Source organism: Cylas formicarius, unplaced genomic scaffold (assembly GCF_029955315.1).
Source record: "Cylas formicarius isolate icCylForm1 unplaced genomic scaffold, icCylForm1.1 PGA_scaffold_7__23_contigs__length_41026272, whole genome shotgun sequence".
Lineage (NCBI taxonomy): Eukaryota > Metazoa > Arthropoda > Insecta > Coleoptera > Brentidae > Cylas > Cylas formicarius.
This window is the reverse complement of record NW_026844352.1, coordinates 40,547,552-40,568,099: the sequence shown is the minus strand read 5'-3', so window position 1 is coordinate 40,568,099 and position 20,548 is coordinate 40,547,552. Positions and strand designations below refer to the sequence as shown.

At 35.5% G+C, this 20,548-nt stretch overlaps 2 protein-coding genes across 2 annotated transcripts; one reads left to right on the top strand and one right to left on the bottom strand.

The window, feature by feature from the left end:
* Window positions 1–35: 35 nt before the first annotated feature.
* Window positions 36–4,726, bottom strand: LOC132704393 (DNA repair protein XRCC1). The gene is made up of 6 exons (XM_060674362.1): window positions 4,195–4,726; window positions 3,871–4,138; window positions 2,586–3,123; window positions 565–780; window positions 255–509; window positions 36–204 (listed from the first exon to the last, which is right to left on the bottom strand). Exons 1-6 carry the CDS (start codon window positions 4,501–4,503, stop codon window positions 36–38), a joined length of 1,755 nt encoding a protein of 584 aa, XP_060530345.1. The 5' UTR covers window positions 4,504–4,726.
* A 2,051-nt stretch (window positions 4,727–6,777) lies between these two features.
* On the top strand, window positions 6,778–18,586 carry LOC132704394 (parathyroid hormone/parathyroid hormone-related peptide receptor-like). The gene is made up of 8 exons (XM_060674363.1): window positions 6,778–7,154; window positions 9,160–9,401; window positions 10,851–11,010; window positions 15,460–15,616; window positions 16,132–16,262; window positions 16,314–16,405; window positions 16,635–16,779; window positions 18,292–18,586. The coding sequence occupies exons 1-8, from the start codon at window positions 6,981–6,983 to the stop codon at window positions 18,523–18,525; spliced, it is 1,335 nt and encodes a 444-aa protein (XP_060530346.1). The 5' UTR covers window positions 6,778–6,980; the 3' UTR covers window positions 18,526–18,586.
* Window positions 18,587–20,548: the final 1,962 nt, after the last annotated feature.

Genomic DNA, 20,548 nt, shown 5'->3' with positions numbered 1-20,548 from the left:
TTTTATGAAAAATTATTTATATAAATTAATCAAAATTATAGTATGAACTCGTCCATCTCGACGACGCTTTTCGAATTGTGACAACGCCAGATCCAGTCGGGCGACACGCAAACCGCATTCGGTAACATATCTTTAAAAACGTTGGCGTTATCTTTACGCGTGATGATTATCTCTATCGAGGCGTCCAGATTTTCCACCAACAACCTAGAACTATACGCTCGGACGAGGAAGCAACTTGATTGGGTAATATTTACCCGTTATATGCCACGACGTACTGTTTGATCTTATTCCTATAATCCTCGTCCAACGCGCTGTCTATATAAAAAATTTTGTTTCGAAAAAAATCTTTTAATAGGACGTCTTTAATTTCTAACGAACGATCGTCGAGGCAATCGTCACTGTCAGTGGCCTCGAAGTCGGTATCGGCTTTGAAAATGTCCGGCGGTTCGCCCTGGCGCCTTGCTAGTATGTCTTTCACCCTATCTTCAGTATCCGATCCTTCCTCTACTCTAAGTTGTGAAAAAATTATAGCACAACATTGGGAAGTCTGTTTCGATCACTCACAACTCGCTATCTGATAACGTGACGGGCTCTAAAGTGTCTTTTACTTCCTCCCAAATTTCTTCTTCGCTCTCTGCTCCAGCGTCTGCCTTATCCAAAGCGTACCTCCTCCAAGGCAGCCTTTTCCTCTCATTGTAAGAATCTTCCAACCAACTCCTTTTAACTATTTTACCCTTACCTTTAACTTGATTGAATTTGGGGGTATTTGCGAAAGCGCACCTGTTTAAATGTAAAAATGAGGGATGTGTCAAGAAATACGCATGAGGGATGGAGGGAAAAACCAGAGGACTGCATACATTTATACAGTGGTGTAGATGAATTTGTATTAAAATTCGAACTCAAACAGAAACACCACGATGAGATACCATCAACTAGACAAACCATGTAGAGGGCGGCACAGATAGTTCCTCGCAAAAGGCAAAAGCATTCATTCCGTTGGCAATATATTTTAAAAAAACAACAAAAAATAAATAGTCCAAGAGGATAAATCCTGGTTGAAATTGAAACCTAGCCTAGAGAAACGGACAATTGATAAAAAAGAAAAAGCATGCCGACTACAAGTAGCGTTAAATTGAATTCTCGCTGATCCTATGATGATATAATACGAGGATGTCCGAAACGCAAAAAAATCACAGTAGACCCGGTGAAGCCGGAAACTTTAAAACCAATGAGGACAAACAGAAAAGAAACAGTCCCAGTCAGCCTTATGTTGCTGAAAATTGCTCAGAATTGATAAGAAAGAGTCAAGATGAGAGTAATATCGTAGGTACAAAATCTAATCACGGAAGAGGTAAGAAAGCCCCTTGGCCAAAAGAAAATTAGCTTCGAACTTTAAAAATGAACTCCATATTCCAATTATTTGCTTTTGTCCTCAACTGAATCATCTAGACTGAATTTACAGAAAAAAAGGCGACAAGAAATTATGCTCAAATTATAGAGGACTTGGAAAAGCTGACAGAAACTATCAAAAACTTATTCACTGATAGAAAGTCCTAAAACATTGGTCAAAATATGGTAATGGTAAATTCCTGCATATCATCAGGAAACTTGCCGAGGCGAACAAGGCATGAGGTGTTCTTATAACAGGGGATTGGGAAGCAAACGTAGTCAAAAGTGGCACTAGTGAACCTGAAATTAGCAACCACATTCGAGAAGGAAAACATGTATGATTTATAATGTGGAAAATGGGCTACCGGAGACGCCGCAGTAGATCAACACTACAAGATAGAATAAGTAACAATGAAATAAAGCAAAGAATGTTGTTGATGCTGAAAGTCTAAAATAGTGTGTTGAGTGTCAGACATAAATCTACAAGAGTGAGATGTAGAGAGTTTTGCAACCTATGACAGTACTGTTGGAAAGGGAAGTGAGCAACTAGAGACGCTGGCAGTAGACCAACACTGCAAGAGAGATAACAATGAGATAAAGCAAAGAATGTATTGTTGATGTTGTAGGTGTTGAGAGTTTGACATAGTATGGCCGCGTACGTTGAATGCTAGACATGGGAAAGAAATCCACAAGAAGAATGGAGCTACAGAAATCGTTGGGGAGTGAGATGTAGAAAGAACCTATGACAGGGGAAATGACTGGATACTTTCAAAAGCACTGCAAGATAGATAACAATGAAACAAAGAATGTATTGTTGATAATATTGATGCTGAAAGTTTGAGATAGTATGACCACATATGTTGAATGCGAGACATGGGAAACAAATTTACAAGAGATAGTGGAATATAGAGAGTATCACAACCTATGATAGAACTGGACATTTACAAAAGAGATTGTTGGAAAGGGAAATAGACTATTGCAGGCGCTGCTGTAGACTAACAGTGCAAGATAGAATAAGTAACAATGAGATGAAGCAAAGATTAATAGACACTAGCATTTTTGATATGGTTGAAGCTGACATGCCGCGTATATTGAATGCTGAAGGATAGATGACCAAAAAATAGTCCAAGAGGACTGGAGGCGCAAGAAACGACTTTGTTGTTTTAAAATCGTAAATATATAGATGTATAACTTACACTAAGTGGGTGCAGGTGTTGTCCCAGTCGGATTTGTATTTGGCGCCCATTGACAAAGCCATAGAGCGTAAATTTGCCCTGTCCGGGTTCTGTATGCCGCTTATTACCAAAACGACACCGTCCAATAATTTTGCGAACGGTTTCGTTTGACGCGTCTTTTTCATTTTTTTCGACTTTGGGTGATCGTCCCGAGGTTGTAACCTTCGTTTGCTCGTTTCCGCGTCACTTGAATTTTTGTTCGACTCTTTTTTATCGACATTTTTTTTATTCCCACTCATTTGCTTTTTCTCCTTCTCTTTTTGCATTGTCTCCCCCTTCTCTTTCATTTTTTTCTCGATTATGGCGTCTATTTTATCGTTTTTCTCGTCCTCTTCTTTAGTGTACAATAACTCATCACGGTTTCTCGCTTTTGGAGATTTTTTTTCCCCTAAGTGGTCGGGCCTCAACTTTGGAGTCGTGGGCAGGTTATGTTTTAGTTTTTTATTAACTGGTGATCCCATATGCGCCAATAATGTTGCTTCTCTAATAGCAGCCGCACCTAGAAATAAAAATAACATTTCACCCTATTTTGAAAATTAATTTTTATACTACGCGGAAAACTACACATAAAAAATATTATCTCTCTTAAGTTGAAAAAAGTGTTTTATTTAAATATAATTTTTGTTTTTAATTCAGTCTTTTTTTTTTCAGAGAAAAGGACCTTTAGTTAATAATTAATACGTTGGTTTAGTTTTGTGGTAGTTATACTTTATTATTAACGAACAAGCAAGAAGCTTAACAATTTAATCATCAATAAATAAAAAAAAAAAGGGTAATAGCATCACTCAAAAGGCGCTAAATTTGAAAAAATCGTTCTTATTATTGAAAAAAACCATTTTTAACTTTTTTTGTCATTAAGTAACGGTAAGTCGTTTAAAAAAATCTACTAGTAGATCGATTTAGAAGTTTTCCAAAAAATCGTTATCATTTTTAAAAACATATTTTTAACCTTTTTTTTGTAATTACGTAATGATAAGATGTTAAAAAAAATCAAACAATGCAAGCTTTTTAGACAATTAAGTAAGATCGGTGAAGGTAACCAATATTTCATGATTTGTTGAATCCATAACCCTACATATTTCTCTTTAGTTTAAAACACTGTATCGAGAAAAGCAGGGTCCCCAAGATCGGGCCTGCGGAGTACCCCATGTCACTTACACACAGTTATGTGCAAAATCGATTAACATGCAATCAAAGAAATTTTGGAATTTTTTTCAAATTAATTTGTAAAGGTCCAGTAAGCCACCTTTCAGTGTTTCTTCTTGTAGCTCCTTCCTCCGGGCAAACAAACTACCCGCCGTGATATTATCTGGCGATTCCGGTCGAACCACAAACTTTCCTATGGTTAAACATGCCGGTTTCATTTCATCTTTTTCAGTGCTCGCGTAGAAGCGAACAAATGATAAACCGTACTGCACGTGTCTATTGAAAGGCTGTGTGCAGACGATTTTCACTCGATCCCACTTTTCGTTTCTTTCCGGATCTGAAAAATCTTCCGTTTTAAACATTCGAACCTGGTCAAACGTGAGAGTCAGTAACGTTGGTGAAAATAACGGGGCTACTACTAAACCTTATTGATATTCTGGCTTTGTCGGGACTCCAACGGCGTCATGAATGAGGACATCACCAAGAGTACTTTATAATCGTCGGAGGTGGAACGAGAGACGAGAATTTCGATGTAAGCAGAGTGCTCGTTTCCGATATCCACGCCGGTGATAACGGTGGGTTGTTCGAATTGCAACACGACGATGGCGTTTTTTTCGCCCGCCGTTTTGCATTTCCATTTTTTAGCGGGGTCGCTCGATAATAAGTTTTTAGCCGCGTGTGCGGAATCTTCGCTACTGAAGCTAACGATACGGTCAATGCCGATATGCGGCATTCTCGCCTTTAAGCTCCGCTTGTTATATCGGCCGGTTTGGCGCCTTTACGGTAATTTATCAAACACCAAAATTTCTAGGTTAAATCCACAGACCATGTATTACAAATAAAAATAATATTCCATGCCTTCTTTTTGCACACATCATCAGGAATATCCTTTTATGAGTGTCGATTATGATACATATAGGGGTATCTTATTTTATCGATAACCTTAAACTCATAATCGAAAACTTCAGCTGAATATTATAGTCAGATTATTTTCGTTCATGGCCAATAACTATGCATCGCAACCAACCTCATCTGTGTTGTGCTAAAAACCACAGAAAGAGTTAAAAGGGCAAAGAAAGCCATTTTTTGAAGCTCTCGTTCGAGATTTTAGATAGGAGTTTATTAACTTTACCGAATTATGTTCTGCGGGTTAGAACTAAATAAGAATGTAGGTATGTGGGAAGTTAAGAAATGGCGTTGTCGTGTGTCGTAAAAGAATGTCCGGTTGACTTGTATCGTGCGGTTGCCATCTGTGAACGTAGAACGCTAGAATGCACTAGGTATCGTTTTTATTTTGCTAGGGCATGGTTAATTGAAGTTGACTTTTACTTTGGCTCATTAACCTAAACCATAGTTCCTGTCCATTTGCAGTTGACTACTTGGCCGTCATTCAAAAGAAGAGGATATACATCGTTCTGTGATTTTAAATTTTAATTGCAGTCTTGATCTGTGCATACATAATTTTCCAAAATGTAACAATCTAAACAAAAAGGTAGCGAGGCAACCAGTTGCTATTCGGAGAATTCTCGTGCACTTGTTGCACTCCACCGGGAAGAATTTTGCCGAAAGCATTATGGCAGAGCTATATATATACGTTTATGTAATAAATGTCTAAAGTTTCTGGTCGTTTCCTTTGCGATGCCACTTGCCAAGCACCAACGGATGGCGATTCTTGCGTTTAACGCCTCAGCGATGCCATGTTCGATAAATTTGGCACGTAAGTAATTTGATCCAACACCACTAGATGGCCGTGTAGTGGCGCCATCTCTTACCGAATGGCGGAACTGATTAGTTTGCGCAAACAACAATAGATGATGCGCTAGTATTGTCATCTCCCGTTTGGCAGAGGAATTAATTGGTTACAACGAGCACCAACAGATAGCGCGCACCGGTGTTCTATTATATGATCATACTTAATTATTTAAATTTTCATTGGAGGAATTACCGACCAAAAAAAGACATCTTAATTACTAAAATTTATTTTTGCATAATAAAGGTTCATAAACTACCAATCAAATTTCTTCAAGGTTTGGGGATGGAGCAGATATCCCAAGATAATCCAAATAGTAAATTGATCTCGTAAGCTGGAGCTGGAAGGAGACATTTAAGATTTGTGTCGTGTGGTATATGGAAGCGAACAAAGGTCCATTTCAAAGCAATCAGTACAACTAAGTGCACGATAGTGTTGGAGCCTAGCAACCTCACAGTTAAATTTTGTACACCAGTTTCAAGTTTACGCTTGACTGTGCAAAAATTCTACGCTCGTCCGCTCCGCAAAATTACCAGCACTCACACCATTTTCAATTAAATACTTCGAAATATACAATTTAAAACTTTTCTCTTTCGGATTATGTGTTCAGGTCTTGTTGGCCGGCAGTCCAAGTAAATTACCTACTGGAAGGCGTACCAAAGACATATCTGGATTCTGACCATCCGACCTCCATACCGGCGTGAACGGGGAAAAGCGAAGGGATCGGCGACGATTATCACTTTAAAACGTTCACTAAACACTTGAAACACTAAATCCACCTAGTGGAGACTGATTTCAAAATTTTTTTGGACGATTACAAAGGATTCTATAGGGAGCGAACGGAGGTTAAACCGCCGCGTGCAATGCTCCACCACAGAATCCAGCACGGAATATCAAGAACTTCTTAGCGGTCCGTGACGATTTTCCGTACGCAAAGCCAATTAGCAGAGGGCGTTCGCCCACCGCGAGCTGCGGTTGATTTTACCCCTGTTTTAGAGAAATAGACGACTCTGACTTTTACGGAACGCAATTCTTTTACGAGCACACGGAAAAAATAAACAAACCCGTCGAAAAATTATTAGTCCGTCCGGCCGTGTCAACATATTACGGTAATTTTGTAAACAGGGGAGCGTTCGAAACAAACAAAGACGCGGCGGCCCGGAAAACGCCGACGCCGCGTATCTATCGTCGTCCCGCGAAAATTAGATAAGTTTTTTACAGAATCACTTACGTTCAATTGAAACCATCGATCATACGCGCACTGTTTATTAAACACACACACGAAGCGGCACCGATATAAAAATAATAGTAGCCCGTTTAAAAACGTGCAATATCGCGGCCGGCTAGATGTTTCTCAAAACAATACCGACGTAAGCGAAATAAAGAATATCGAAATCTCCGCCCCCTTGGTGTTGTTTTACCGTGCCCGATCAGTTTGGGCGCAACTTTCGAACGATATCATGGAAATCGAACGAATCAGGACGATCGTCGGGCGTAAATGTTTGGCGAACACGTCGCTCGTGGCGAAGGGATGCCGCAGGGTTTTCGACGGCCTCTACTGCTGGCCGGAAACGGAACCCGGTGCGCTAGCCACTCAAAACTGCACCAACGAGTACTGGCGGGCAACGAACAAAGTAAGTGCGGACGTGTTTTCGCTTCGTTTACGACACAGCTGTTCGCGACTTCGCGGTTTACGTTTTGGGCTTCGCAAACGCGTTAACGGCGATATTTACGGCACCATCGGTGGCGTACTATTCAGGGATCTTCGCGCCTACTACCTTATCTCAAAACCTATATATACAAAAGTTAATGGGGATATTACAAACCTTCAATTTATTTTACACAATGTGTTTCTTTTGTAGTGGTCGAATATCAAATTCCTAATTTTAAATGGAACGCCTGGTATAATACAAAATTCTAGACATATTATGTGTCCCATATCTAAGTCTAACCGTTTATAACAATTTTAAATTTTTATGTGGGAAATGACGTTTGCAAGACGTAAAATATCTGCCAATTGCTTCATTGGGCGATACGTGATAATACAGGGTACGCGAAAAATGAGATTAAATATGAAATTAAAAAAATAGCAAAAAAAATTTTTTTTGTATATTCTGTTAAAAAGTATTTTAGTTCAAGTTAACAATAATTATATCGCAAAATCTTATTTTTGACGAAAAAGGGACATAAATCCGCAAACATTCGGTATAGACCATATTGAGTATATAAAAGGGAGCATCTACTCAGGCAATAATATACAGGGTGTTCCATTTAAAAAATATATACATTTGGTTTCACACATATTCATGAGTCCCCCTGTATAATTGAAAATAATTTTAAATTGTTTCTTTTAGTATTATCTATTGAATATTGAAGCCTGTAGTTCTAACCCATCGAATGTAATCCGGCTTCAAAAACTTCACGAATGTCCGGGACGGAGAACAGACGAAAAATAATGTAGTTTTTTTCGACGCTGAAATTTAACAACTTATTTAATAAAAAACAGAACATCATTTTTGGATATTAATGTCAAACAAGAAATAATTATACCTGTTATTCAAAGATAATTACCGGAAATGGAGTTCTGTTAATGGGATAGTGAACACTGTTTTTTTTTTGTATTCATGTTAATATGTCGATATATTCAGTATCTATCATAGTGTGTCAGTTAAGATACAAGTAGCTATGAAATTAGGGGCTGGACTTTGATCTTTTTAAAAATTGTTTTTGACGCCATAGTTCTTAAGAACAGAGTTAGTAATGCTTCGAATAGAATAAAGGACCACAATTTGCAGTGTACGATTGCTTTTTTCCAGCTATTAATTGCCTTCTTTTTGGGGCAAGACAAAATGTGTCAGATATCCCCTGAATGGTAGTCTATTTATTTCGTTACTATGGAAACCGAAAGGTGAACATATTTTGCCCGGCTCTGACGTCATTTTCGTGTAAACTACGTTATTTTTGTCACTCACGGGACGGTTTAAAAAAAAACAAATTTAATCAATCACTTGCGTGTCCGTTCTTATCTTATCTTAATTTCTCGGGCAACGTCGAATCATCAACGTAACCGCTATCGTCATCTCATATATACCTCACATCCGAAAACAACTCACTATCTGCGAGGTCTCTAGCCCGGAGAGCTAAAAAGAAACGGCCAAATAGCAATCCCGGAGCTAGATCTATCTCAAAATAAACAGTATTTTAATACAAAAAATGCCCCGTCCTTTATATCTAAGCTTTGATGAATGAACGTACTTAAGTCAGGGTGTTGGTTTCGCCATCGCCGAACTGAAATATTCACAAAATTGAGGAAACACCTCGTCCCATGAATATTTATCGCGATCTACGACGTCCGAACAAACAATCAAGTTGCAATGTTTTCTAAAAATTTTGTGTGTGCGTGGACTTTTGACATTTTGACGTAAGGTATCGTTATTAAGTAAAAGGACTCTTCAAATTATCAATCAAATTATAAAATCAGGTAAGACGACATCAAGACAGCAGACAGCTCAGCTCAATGAACTGAAACTGGCTCGCATCCGACTCTGTACCTGCTTATATACGGTTCGAGGGGGGGGGGCGGAGCTAACGGAAGGGGCGTGAACTTTGTTTCGGATGACTGGAGGGGTTGTATTTCAGGACGGGCTAGTAACCAAACAGTGTAACCACAATTCCACGTGGTTCGTCGATCCCGATCGAGAATCGGGAACCAATTTCAGCCAATGTGGCGGCATCTACATTTTCGACAACAGCCTGAGTAACGGAACCATCGATCCCATCTACGAAACGTGGCTGCCCATTATTAAAGATACGGCTTACGTGGGATACAGCGTCTCCATCTTGTCACTGGCAATGGCTCTAGCCATATTCGTTAATATCAAGTAAGTAGGAGATGTCTAAGAGACATTCCGTGCGTGAAACGCGTAGTTTCGCAAGTAGTCCCAATACATAGGCACTACAAAATTAAGATTTAACAATTAAGAAAGTGTTTTATTTAATCTTTTGCGACATATAGGTAGAATTAATAAAACAAACAGAAATCGTTCTAACCACGTCACAAATACAAGTAGGCAATCAACACTTGCGTATAAATAACAACAACAATTATTTTTAGTATCACACAACAAGTCATTGTTTCCATTTGCCTTCACAACCATATTTATGTTTTTATTGTATACATATCAATATAACCACAGACACAAGTCTAAATAATAATTCTTGCTTACAAGTAGTTTTTGACTTGACTCATGAAATAATTTATTGTGGTGCCTGGTATTGTAAGTTACGATAAATTTTTATATATTTATTATTAATTTTACTGAAAGAGTGCAATTCTAAGTTATCATAAGCGTACAGAATACATATACGTACGTCATCTCGATGGTACATTTCACACATTCTGAGCGCTTTTCTTTGTTATGAGCCCCTTATGATCTCCGATAATAGTCAAAATAAATATTGTCGAAATATAAAAAATCTAAATCTATCGCTGGCTACATTGCTTATAAAGAAGTAAGGAATGTTGTTACAAGTGCAGTGAGTAAAGAAAAATCGGCATATTTGTCTTACAATTTCGATTCTAGGAATACTAAACAGGTATGAAAAAAATCGCAAATTCAACTCGAATTTATCATTTGCATTTAAAATCGCAACTATTGACTCAATTAAAGCCATTATTTCAAACTTTAAGTCAAATTCTGCGGGTGTTGATTGTGTACCTGCTAGATTGCTTCAGATGACCCTCCATACTACCGCTCCATACGTTACACATATTATTAATTGCTGTTTAGAAGCAGGCTATTTATTTTCCCAGTATTTGGAAGTTCGCTTTGATCACACCATTGGCAAAAAATAACAGTCTCAGCCAGTTCTCAGACCCCCATCCAATCAGCATTCTTCCAACCTTATCTAAACTTATGATCATCTCGTACTTTGGATTGTATTTTCACCATTTCTTCGGGAGGGGCATCCTCCCCATAAGAAATTTCTCTAACAGTTTAACCGAATAAAGGGCTCGTTGAATGATTGGTGGTGGTTCCAGATAAACTTCTTCATCTTCTTCTTCCTCTTGGTGCTCTTCCTCACCCTTTCTTGCTTGCTGTAATATGGCTGCTGTTGTAGGCAATCTTGCAACTCCTCACTTGTAAACTTAATTGTCGTTTGAAACTGCTTTATCGCTCGCTTAGTAGCTGATCGAGATAAGGAAAAAATATGGAGACGACCGAATATGAACTAATTTTAATATTTCGCGCCGCTTCAGCGTTATCGCCATTTTCTCACGCCGTTAAAACATTATCGTCGATCGACGTTTCAAGTGCTTTTCCTTTCAGACGCCTACACTGCGAGCGAAACAAGCTGCACGTGAATTTGTTTTTGTCGTTCGTCATGAGGGCACTCATGTTCATCTTGAAGGACGCCCTGTACGTCAGAGGGACCGCCCTACGGAACGACGCTACCTACGACGAAGATGGCGACGCTTATTTTAATTATGTAATTATATCAAAAAACTTTTTTAATTTTTTTTTAGCTCTCGACTGTTTCTTTTTGATATAAAAAAAATCCTCACCAAAGATGAGCCCTGTAACCCTAAGGGGTCGCTATTTTTATTTTAGTTTCCCATTTAATTAACATGGGAAAAAATTTTTTTTCACTAAAATTAAATATACGTATATTGTTGGCGATTTTTTACAAAAAACCAATTTGTATTGTTGAAGTTGAGACTTTAAGCTTTCCAAAATCGTATAACAAAGTGTGATTATCATTAAAAATTACTAAATTTTGAACTTTTCAGAAATAGCTTCTAATAATTTTCTATCTACATAATTTCTCAAAAATGAATTAAAAAAAAATGACAATTTCAATTCTGCATAAGAGAAGGAATTTAAAATATTCAAAAGTATTTAAATGTCGTTATTTTCAAAACTTTTCAATCCATTTTCTTCATCAAAATCGCGAACGTTATACGTAAATTTAATTTTAGTGAAAAAAAGAATTTTTCCCATATCAATTAAATGGGAAACTAAAATAAAAATAGAGTTAGAGTTACAAGGCTCATCTTTGGTGAGGAAAAATTAAAAATTGTTTTGAAGCACCTTAATACATACATATGCAGGGTGTTTAAAAAAGAAGCGGCAATATTTGATATCTTATCCGCCACTGACTCCAGTTGCATTGCTCCGAGATAGAGCGACTAAAACTACGTCTCTCGATTTTTTCCCGCATATCGCTCCGTTTACGAGATAAAAAATAAAAACGGTGTTATTTCATTTCTATTAATCATAAAAATATTTTTCAACATCCTAGTAATATTTGCGAACAATTCCAGTGAAAATAACTTGATATTTATGTCCTGCACGACCCCCGGATTTAAGCCCTCCGGATGTTCTCGTTCTCACTTTAACTTATTTAAAGTATACTACAAAATATATTAATGAATAAATAGAATAAAAATTTTTTCTATGCTGGTTTCAATTCATCGCTTCTCTGTATTTATTTTTCCTATTTTTCTCGTTATTTTATGTTTTTGTTAACTAAATTATTATGTACTTGGGGGGTTTTTAAATAAATAATTACAAAAACGAAAGTGACCATCTCTAGCTTGGCTATCATAGAATAAAATGAAAAAAAACAATTTTTCTTTGCCTCCTCTTTGTGTAAGATTGGTGGATTTGCTGCGCTTTTAAATTCGAAATATTAATTGCAGCCGGACTCAATCATCGATTTGTATGTATTTATTTTTTCTTTTTTTAATCAGTTTCTCTTTTTTTGTAAATAAATTAATAAATAAAAACAAAAAAATTACAAAAACCTCTAGCTTGGTTGTCGTCCTTTATTTATTAATAAATAAATAGAATAAAATGAAAATATTAATTTTATTGCTTACTTTTTTTTCTAAGGTTGACTCAGTTCATTGCTTTTATGTATTTATTTTCCTTTTTTTGTAAATACAAAAATAAAAAAAAAATTGATTGATAAATTAATAAAAGAAAAGAAAGTTAAAAAAATCCTTTTTTTGCCTTCTCTTTGTGTAAGATTGGTGGATTTGTAGTAGTTTTGAATTTGAAATATTATTTTTCTGCTAAGCTAGACTCAATTCATCGCTTTTATATATTTATTTTTTTGTAAATAAATCAATACAAAAAATTTACGAAAACTGTTGATAATCACCAGTTAGAGCTCCGATGCCGTCCTTTACATTTTAATAAATAAATAGAATATAATGAAAATACAAAAATTCCTAATTCATCGCTTTTATATATTTTCTTCTTCTTTTTCACTCTCTTTTTTTATGTTGTTAACTTTGCGTATTATTATCCACTGGGCGTTTTGGGTTTAATCCGTTTGTGCTGCAAGGAAGAAATAAATAAATAAATACAAAAAATTTACAAACATTTTTGAAAAAAAAAACTTTTTCTGTTCCCTTTGTGTAAGATTGGTGGATATGTTGTAGTTTTGAATTTGAAGTATTATTTTTTTGCTAAGCTAGACTCAACTCATCGCTTCAATACATTTATTTATTTATTTAGTAAATAAATAAATACAAAAAAAATACGAAAACTGTCGAAATTTACCACTTCTAGCTTCGCTGTAGTCCTTTATATTTTAATAAATAAACAGAATAAAACGAAAAAAAAATCTTACTTCATCGCTTTTATTTATTTATTTATTTTTTCGTTTCTTCTGTCTCTTTCTTTTTGTTGTTAACTAAAGTTTGCATATTACTATGTATTTAGATATTTTGGGTTTAATCCGTTTGTATCCCAAAGAGGAAAAAAATAAAGATATAAATAAATATGCAGGAATCCAATCGTCCAATGTTAGCAAATTTGACTGGAAATGTTGAAAAATACTTTTACACTAGTGAAGTCATTAGAAAATAACGCTGCTAAATTTTTAACGAATCCGCGAGAAGATATCACCCCCCTTTTTTATATATTAAAATAAATAAAATAAATAAATATGATAATATCAAAATAATCAGGTTTGATTAGAAATTAAAAAAATTTTCAAAAACTTGTTACGGCCATATTTGAACTGAAACAATTTTTAGGTACTGCGGAAACTTAAAAAATATACAGCGGGAATTGTTGCCAATTAATCATTAAACTAACTAACAACAACTCAATGAAAATGCTACTTTTGTGATTTATAAAAATAGTATTACAAAACAACAGTAAAACAAAATTTGTTTTACTGTTAGGTCTCCATACAAAGCTATGTATTAATCCACTCTGTATAACGAATTTCTCACGTTCTATACCGAAAGAAAAAAGGGCACATCAGGCAACAAAGTAAAGAATGTAGGCTGACTTGTAATTAATAGAGTCTCTTACCTTCTCAGAATTCCTTACTCTAATAATCTAATTACTCAGAACCAGGTCATCCTAAGTGTTTTTCTCGTAATAAGCAGTTATGTTAATGAAAAATTTTATCTCTTTCGAATGTGACAGGGGTCCCTTGAAGATGATTCAAGAAGTGGTCGACCAGCGGAGGTGATAACGGAAGATATCGTTGCGATTGTGGAAGAGGTGGTATTGAGTGATCGACGTTTAAAGGTCAAGGAAATCTCAGAAATTCCTAAGGTTTCTGATACAAGTGTTCGTCGAATCAATTAGGTATACATAAGGTTAGTGCAAGATGGGTTCCTAAAAACCCTTAGGCTATTAAAAAACAACACCGTGTCGAGACTCTGTGGGTCGGAACCGAAGCCCGTGATAGAAACGATTGTGGCGGGAGATGAAACTATGGTTCTCTATTTTGACCCTCTATCGAAAAAAGAATCAATGGAGAATCGTCGTAATGGTGAGGCACCTCCAAGAAAATTCAGAGTCTGCCAGTCAACAACAAAGGTGATGGCCATGATCTTTTGGGATTGTGAAGGAATTCTTTTAAGAGATTTTAAAGAAACTAATATCTCTGTCAATGGTTAATATTACACAACAGTATTACATAAATTGCGAGACTGCATACGTGTAAAACGCCGAGAAAAACTGACCAGAGGCGTGCGTTTTTTCCACGATAATTTTTAGAGTGTGAGTTCCAACAGATAGATCATCCTCTCTATAGTCCAGATGTGGCCCCCAGCGACTATTATTTGTTGGGATATTTGAAAAACGACTTACGTGGAAGGCGTTTTAACGACGAAGTTGAGTTAAAAGAGGCTGTTTTAGATCATTTTGCAGACAAACCAAAACATTATTTTTTTAAAGAGATTGAGTTGTTAATAAAGAGATGTAATAAGTGTATTGAGGTTATATTGAAAAATAATAAAAAAATGTTACTCTACTTTGTTTCTTTCATATTCAGGCCGGAAATTTTGGCGCTGCCCTCGCATTCGCGTTCTGACAATTCATCACTTATTTCGAATTTGAATAGATGAACGATATGGAACCGTCATTCCGTAGTTTTACCTGGTATCTCTGATTTCATCATCATCTTCGTCAATATTTTATCTCAAAAACGAAAATTATAACAACAAAAAAATTCCATTATAAAAACACCATCTTTTTTTAGAAACTGGGATGGAGGATACTAAAAGAACAACAGGAACAGGGACTCTGCTAGAAAATGCACTCCAATTTACTAGAAGAGAGAACAAATCTCTGGTTCTTAAGTGTTTCTTCGACTTATATGCCGTCTTGCAAAAAGCCTTTGCTTGTAAGGCATCTCCTTCACGAAATGACTAACATTTTGAAGGATTTTGTCAGTCTTTGGTAGCTAATATACAGAGTGGCCTCTTTTTCAACGCGGCAAAGGACGAAAAAATTACATTAAGCAACTGCTTTATCCCAATTTCATGTACTCGGCGATATAAACTAATCAAAACGGGCTTAACAAAAATTTAACCTTACCACTTTCGATTTTCAAAAATTTACTTATACTGCACCGTTCAGGTTTTTTTTTTTTTAATAAGAAACAAACAATTTTCGTCGGTTTCAGAGCTGGCTGTGCCGGATACTAATAAGCGTTCGGTATTATTTCATCCTTTCGAATTTCACGTTCATGCTGATGGAAGGTCTGTACCTACACAACCTCATCTTCCTGAATTTGTTTTCGGAGAATCACGGTACTACGGCTTACTGCGTCACAGGATGGGGTAAGCGCACGCCAATGGCATTTCCATAACCCACTTCTCAGTGTTTCACTTTGCCTGCGAGCCGGCAGGATTCTCCGCGAACGCCACTGACGTGCATATGCAGGGTGTCCCGTACAAGATGATGTGCGTGGGGATATTGGAAACGGTTTTGACTCCTTTCTTGTCCACTCATTATTTAAACGTGTTTTAAAATCGAATAGCAATATTCAAGCCTACTATCCCGAAACCTTATTTTTGCAATTAGAAAATGTCGAAATTCAATTTTGCGTAAGAAAAAAAATTGTCTTCGGCCGCATGCAACATAGTAGGCCTATTTTTTTTACGAGCATTTTTCAAATATATTGTGGTTTTTCGAAAACTAACATTTTCCTTTTTCACCCTGTACCTACGTAAAGGTATCGATTTAGAATAAAACAAAGCTAGATTATTTTTTGAGGTATATCTTTTACAATTTCCAATGCTGGACACCCTGTATACATACAACGCAACTGCCGTTTGACATTTTTACATTACAGCATTGCCAGCGCTTTTCATCACGTCCTGGATGATACTGAGGGCGCTTTTCGAAAACACATTGTGCTGGACCCAAAAGGACGACAAACACATCTCCTTACTGATAGACGTTCCCGTAGGGGTGACCGTGGTGGTAAGGAAGCCGTGTTGCTGCCGCTAACTTAATGACGGTTTCGGGTTTTAGATAAATTTCATATTATTCATTATAATCGTGAGGGTCTTGGTGTTGAAACTCCACTTCACGTCGACGTTCATCCAACAACGCAAAAAGTACAGGTACGAGCTTGACTATGGTTTATTTCGGAAAATTAACACACACACACACAAATAATTAATTAGTTTGGGTTCATTGAAAATTTAAAAGAAGCGTTAACCGAAACTAAAGGCATTTTAAAGTTAAATGACCTTAGAAAAAAGTTCTCAGCACCTCGAGGAAACGCTAGGGGTCGCGGGATGATTCTGTATATTTATTTTTGTTTTTTTAGTTATAATTTGTATTTTTCAGGAAACTATTGAAGTCCACATTGATTTTGATACCGCTTTTCGGCATACCGTACATTTTGTCACTCGTTTCGTCGTTCTACGTGCACCGCAGTAAAATTCTGGAAGTAACATGGCTGTTTTTCGACCAAACTTTTACCGCATTTCAGGTAAGGATATTTCGTTACATTAAAGACACTTACATTTATTGCAAGTTCAAGTATGCGAAGGAAACATAAGAACAATTGAGGGTATTATAACCTTACTTATTTATCTTTCAATTCTTATTAGTTGTTATGATAGAGTTCTATTTGATATATACGAAATAGATATGTACTAGCAAAAACTACTCAATAATGATTATTATTTATTTTACATAGTATATATAATAATATATAATAATACTTACTTATTTTTTTTTAAATTATATATTTTTTAATATTAATAAATATACTTTTTATATACCTATAAAAAATTACTTTAAATAATAATATATAAATTTATTATATGATAAATAATATATAGAGGGATACAAAATTATTAATTTAAATTATTGTGTTAAATAGGAAATTAATATTGCAATTTTTTTTTAATTTGAAGGAAAATCTTAAGCTTTGGGTTGGAAAATTTTCAAATTTGTGTAAAAAATTAATTGAGGGGGTATAAATTTATGAGTCTATGAAAAAAAAAAGGTGAATTTGATCTAAATGATTGAAAATTCAAATTTTTTGGATTTTTTTAAATTTTAGCGGAAGTTTTTAACCCCCCCCCCCCTTTTAAAAAAAAATAATAAAAAAACTTTTTGAAAAAAGGGGGAGGTTGATTCAATTGAATTTTCCATCTAGGCAATTTAAATTTTTATCGAAAAATTTGGAATTTCTATATAATTTCTATTTAGTAATTATTAGGCAAATTTATAGGTCGGAAATTTGCTTTTTTTAAAATAGAATTTTTATTCAAAACATTTGCAATTTTGTTAAATTTTACTAGGAAAAACTATAACTTCCCTGGTAAAATCGGGGCCTTCTTTCCGGATATCTCTGGAAATATACATTTAACGCCGTCTGTGGATTTTCCTTACTTTCAATATAACATCTTATCATGTAGCTTGAAGAAGACGCCACTTTTCACACTTGGGCTTGTGTATCATGGCAATTGTTTTTATCTGATCATAGCTACCTAGATAGAGGCCGTAAAACTGCATAGGTCAGAGTTAAGCACAGCCTACTGTGGTAATTAATAAAAAATGCAGATATCTTTTTAACTACTTAATAAAAATAGGTGTATGGCACATCGTTTGACAGGAAATTTTATTAGAAAACTTATTTTTAAAAAATGGGGTATTCCATTTAAAAAAATGTAACGTTGTGTTATATCTCGTGAACTAAAGGCTTTAACAGAATAACCCTGTAGCTCAGAAATTACATATTAGTTTTGGGCTAACTACGCTGCAAATGCTTAAACCCATAGAGGCCTCTCGAATTTGGATGATGTCCTTTCTGTTGATACGATGCTCATAATTTGCCTACCACTCCTTTAATCATGTTCATGTATTTACATCTAATTGCACATTTGAACTTAGTTTGTGGTTCTGATGAACATTTTTGATATGGTTAAAGTTAAAGGTCTTTACTCTAGCATAGCGACCTTATCAGTGGTCTATAAACGCCATTTTTTTTTAGGGATTATTCGCAGCGTTAGTCTACTGTCTGCTGAACAGCGAGGTGCAGATAGAGATCAAACGGAAGTACTGTTCGATAAAAGAGCAAAACGACAAGGAATTTAGGCGGAGCCGCACGATATCGTGCAATACGCAGCAGTTCTCGCTCCAAACGAATGACGAGCCGTTGGAAAACGTCAATCTTTTCGGCATGGCGGACTACGAGCCCGCCGCAAATGAAAACCGTCACAAATAAATTCACCTATACTCCTCAGCACCGATCGATATGTATAGATCTCGACAAAAAAAAATAAATTTTTACCACTTATTTCTCTTTTTGATAGATTTCTTTTTATTGGAGTCAAATGAACATCTGAAAACGAGTAGTTTAAAAATGCATGCACAACATAACCTATAAAAAATGACAACGCTATTAAAGAAAAGGCGGTTGAACTGACACTAGGTCGGTGGGGGTAGCTTCAGGTAATTGTGCCTTAAATTCTGACTTTCTTCCCAAACGTTCTCACCAGATTTTATTCGATAAGATCAAAGTACTTGCACCTAACCCTTCCTCAAAAAATTTTTCAGGGATTTTGACTTGTTCTTTAAGAATTCTGACTGGTTTCGCAAAAACTATGAATTGTTTTTCAAAAATTCTTACTTGTTTTTCTGAAATTTTTCCGTTCTCAGAAATTCTGACTTTTTTTCAAAAATTCTTTTTTTTGTTTTTCATAAATTCAGACTTGTTTTTCAGGAATTCTGATTTATTCTGCAGAAATTCTGGCTTATCCCTAAAATGTTCTGCTTAAGTCAGAAATTCTTGCTTACGTTTCACGAATTTTGACTTATTCTTCAGAAATGTTCACTCGTCTTTCAAAAACTCTTACTTAAGTCGGAAGTTCTGACTTGTTTTTCAGGAATTTCGACTTATTTTTCCAAGAAAAATTATATCAGAAATTTTGACATTTCTTAGGGCTTTTCACTTGGTTTTCAGACATCCCGATTTGTTTTTCACAAATTCTGACTTGTTTTTCAAAAATTCGCATTCGATTTTCACAAATTCTGATTTATTTTTCAGAATTTCTGGCTTATTTCCCAAAAGTTCGGCTTAAGGAAGAAATTCTTGCTTACGTTTCAAAAATTTGGACTTATTCCTCAGAAATTTTCAGTTGTCTTTCAGAAACTCTTACTTAAGTCAGAAATTCTGACTTGTTTTTCAGGAATTTCGACTTATTTTTCCAGGAAAAATTCTTTCAGAAATTTTGACTTATTTCTCAGAGCTTTTCACTTGATTTTCAGACATCCCGATTGGGTTTTCACAAATTCTGACTTGTTTTTCAAAAATTCGCATTCGATTTTCACAAAATCCGATTTATTTTTCAAAAATTCTGGCTTATTTGTCAAAAGTTTTGCTTAAGTTAGAAATTCCTGCATACGTTTCGGGAATTTCGATTTATTCTTCAGAAATTTTCACTCGTCTTTCAGAAACTCTTACTTAAGTAGGAAGTTATGACTTGTTTTTCAGGAACTTCGACTTATTTTTCCAAGGAAAATTTTATCAGAAATTTTGACTTATTTCTCAGGGCTTTTCACTTGGTTTTCAGACATCCTGATTTGTTTTTCACAAGAACTCTTACTTAAGTCCGAAGTTCTGGCTTCCACTTATTTTTCCAAGATAATTTCTTTCAGAAATTTTGACTTATTTCTCAGGGCTTTTCACTTCGCAAAACATAACATGAAGAAGTGAAAGTTCGACAATTGTCTACCATCTTCAAGCAAAAGATAAAAATTGAAATTTATTCATAATGGAAGATGATATACATGTATTTTAATATTAAAGCAATGTTATCTGTTATCTGAATCCAATATATCTTCTATTTCTAGCCTAAGAAATATAGCATTGAGATTACGTAGTTATTATGAATAGTCTCTTCTGCTACAGACTTGGCACCATTTGTTTAGACAGCTTGGTCCTTTAAAAAAATCCCAAAATGGGTATTTTACAATAAGGAGTACACAAAATATGCTTCGATAGATCTTTGGAACGTGAATTGACGAAATCCATGATCTCCTGATCTTTTATTTATCGTGTAGCCATTAAATATAAACATTTTCCTTTGCAAGCACATTTTACATTCTACAATTAGATGTTGGCTATCCAGTTAATTGCATCTCTCTTCTCTCGACGCTCCTCTTTCGCCGTTTCGTTTGATCCGTTCGCGTCTTCGTCGGTAACGAACAAAGGAATAGAGAACGGCGAAAATGGATTTTGAATAATT

What these genes read in the sequence shown, in the direction of transcription:
- LOC132704393 (XM_060674362.1), bottom strand. Translation starts at nt 4,503, where the DNA reads ATGCCGCATATCGGCATTGACCGTATCGTTAGCTTCAGTAGCGAAGAT. An exon ending in ACGTTATCAGATAGCGAGTT is followed by an intron (nt 510 to 564) that starts GTGAGTGATCGA and finishes TTCACAACTTAG; the next exon opens with AGTAGAGGAAGGATCGGATA. An exon ending in TACGTCGTGGCATATAACGG is followed by an intron (nt 205 to 254) that starts GTAAATATTACC and finishes GTATAGTTCTAG; the next exon opens with GTTGTTGGTGGAAAATCTGG.
- LOC132704394 (XM_060674363.1), top strand. Translation starts at nt 6,981, where the DNA reads ATGGAAATCGAACGAATCAGGACGATCGTCGGGCGTAAATGTTTGGCG. An exon ending in GCCATATTCGTTAATATCAA is followed by an intron (nt 9,402 to 10,850) that starts GTAAGTAGGAGA and finishes TTTTCCTTTCAG; the next exon opens with ACGCCTACACTGCGAGCGAA. An exon ending in TTACTGCGTCACAGGATGGG is followed by an intron (nt 15,617 to 16,131) that starts GTAAGCGCACGC and finishes TTTACATTACAG; the next exon opens with CATTGCCAGCGCTTTTCATC.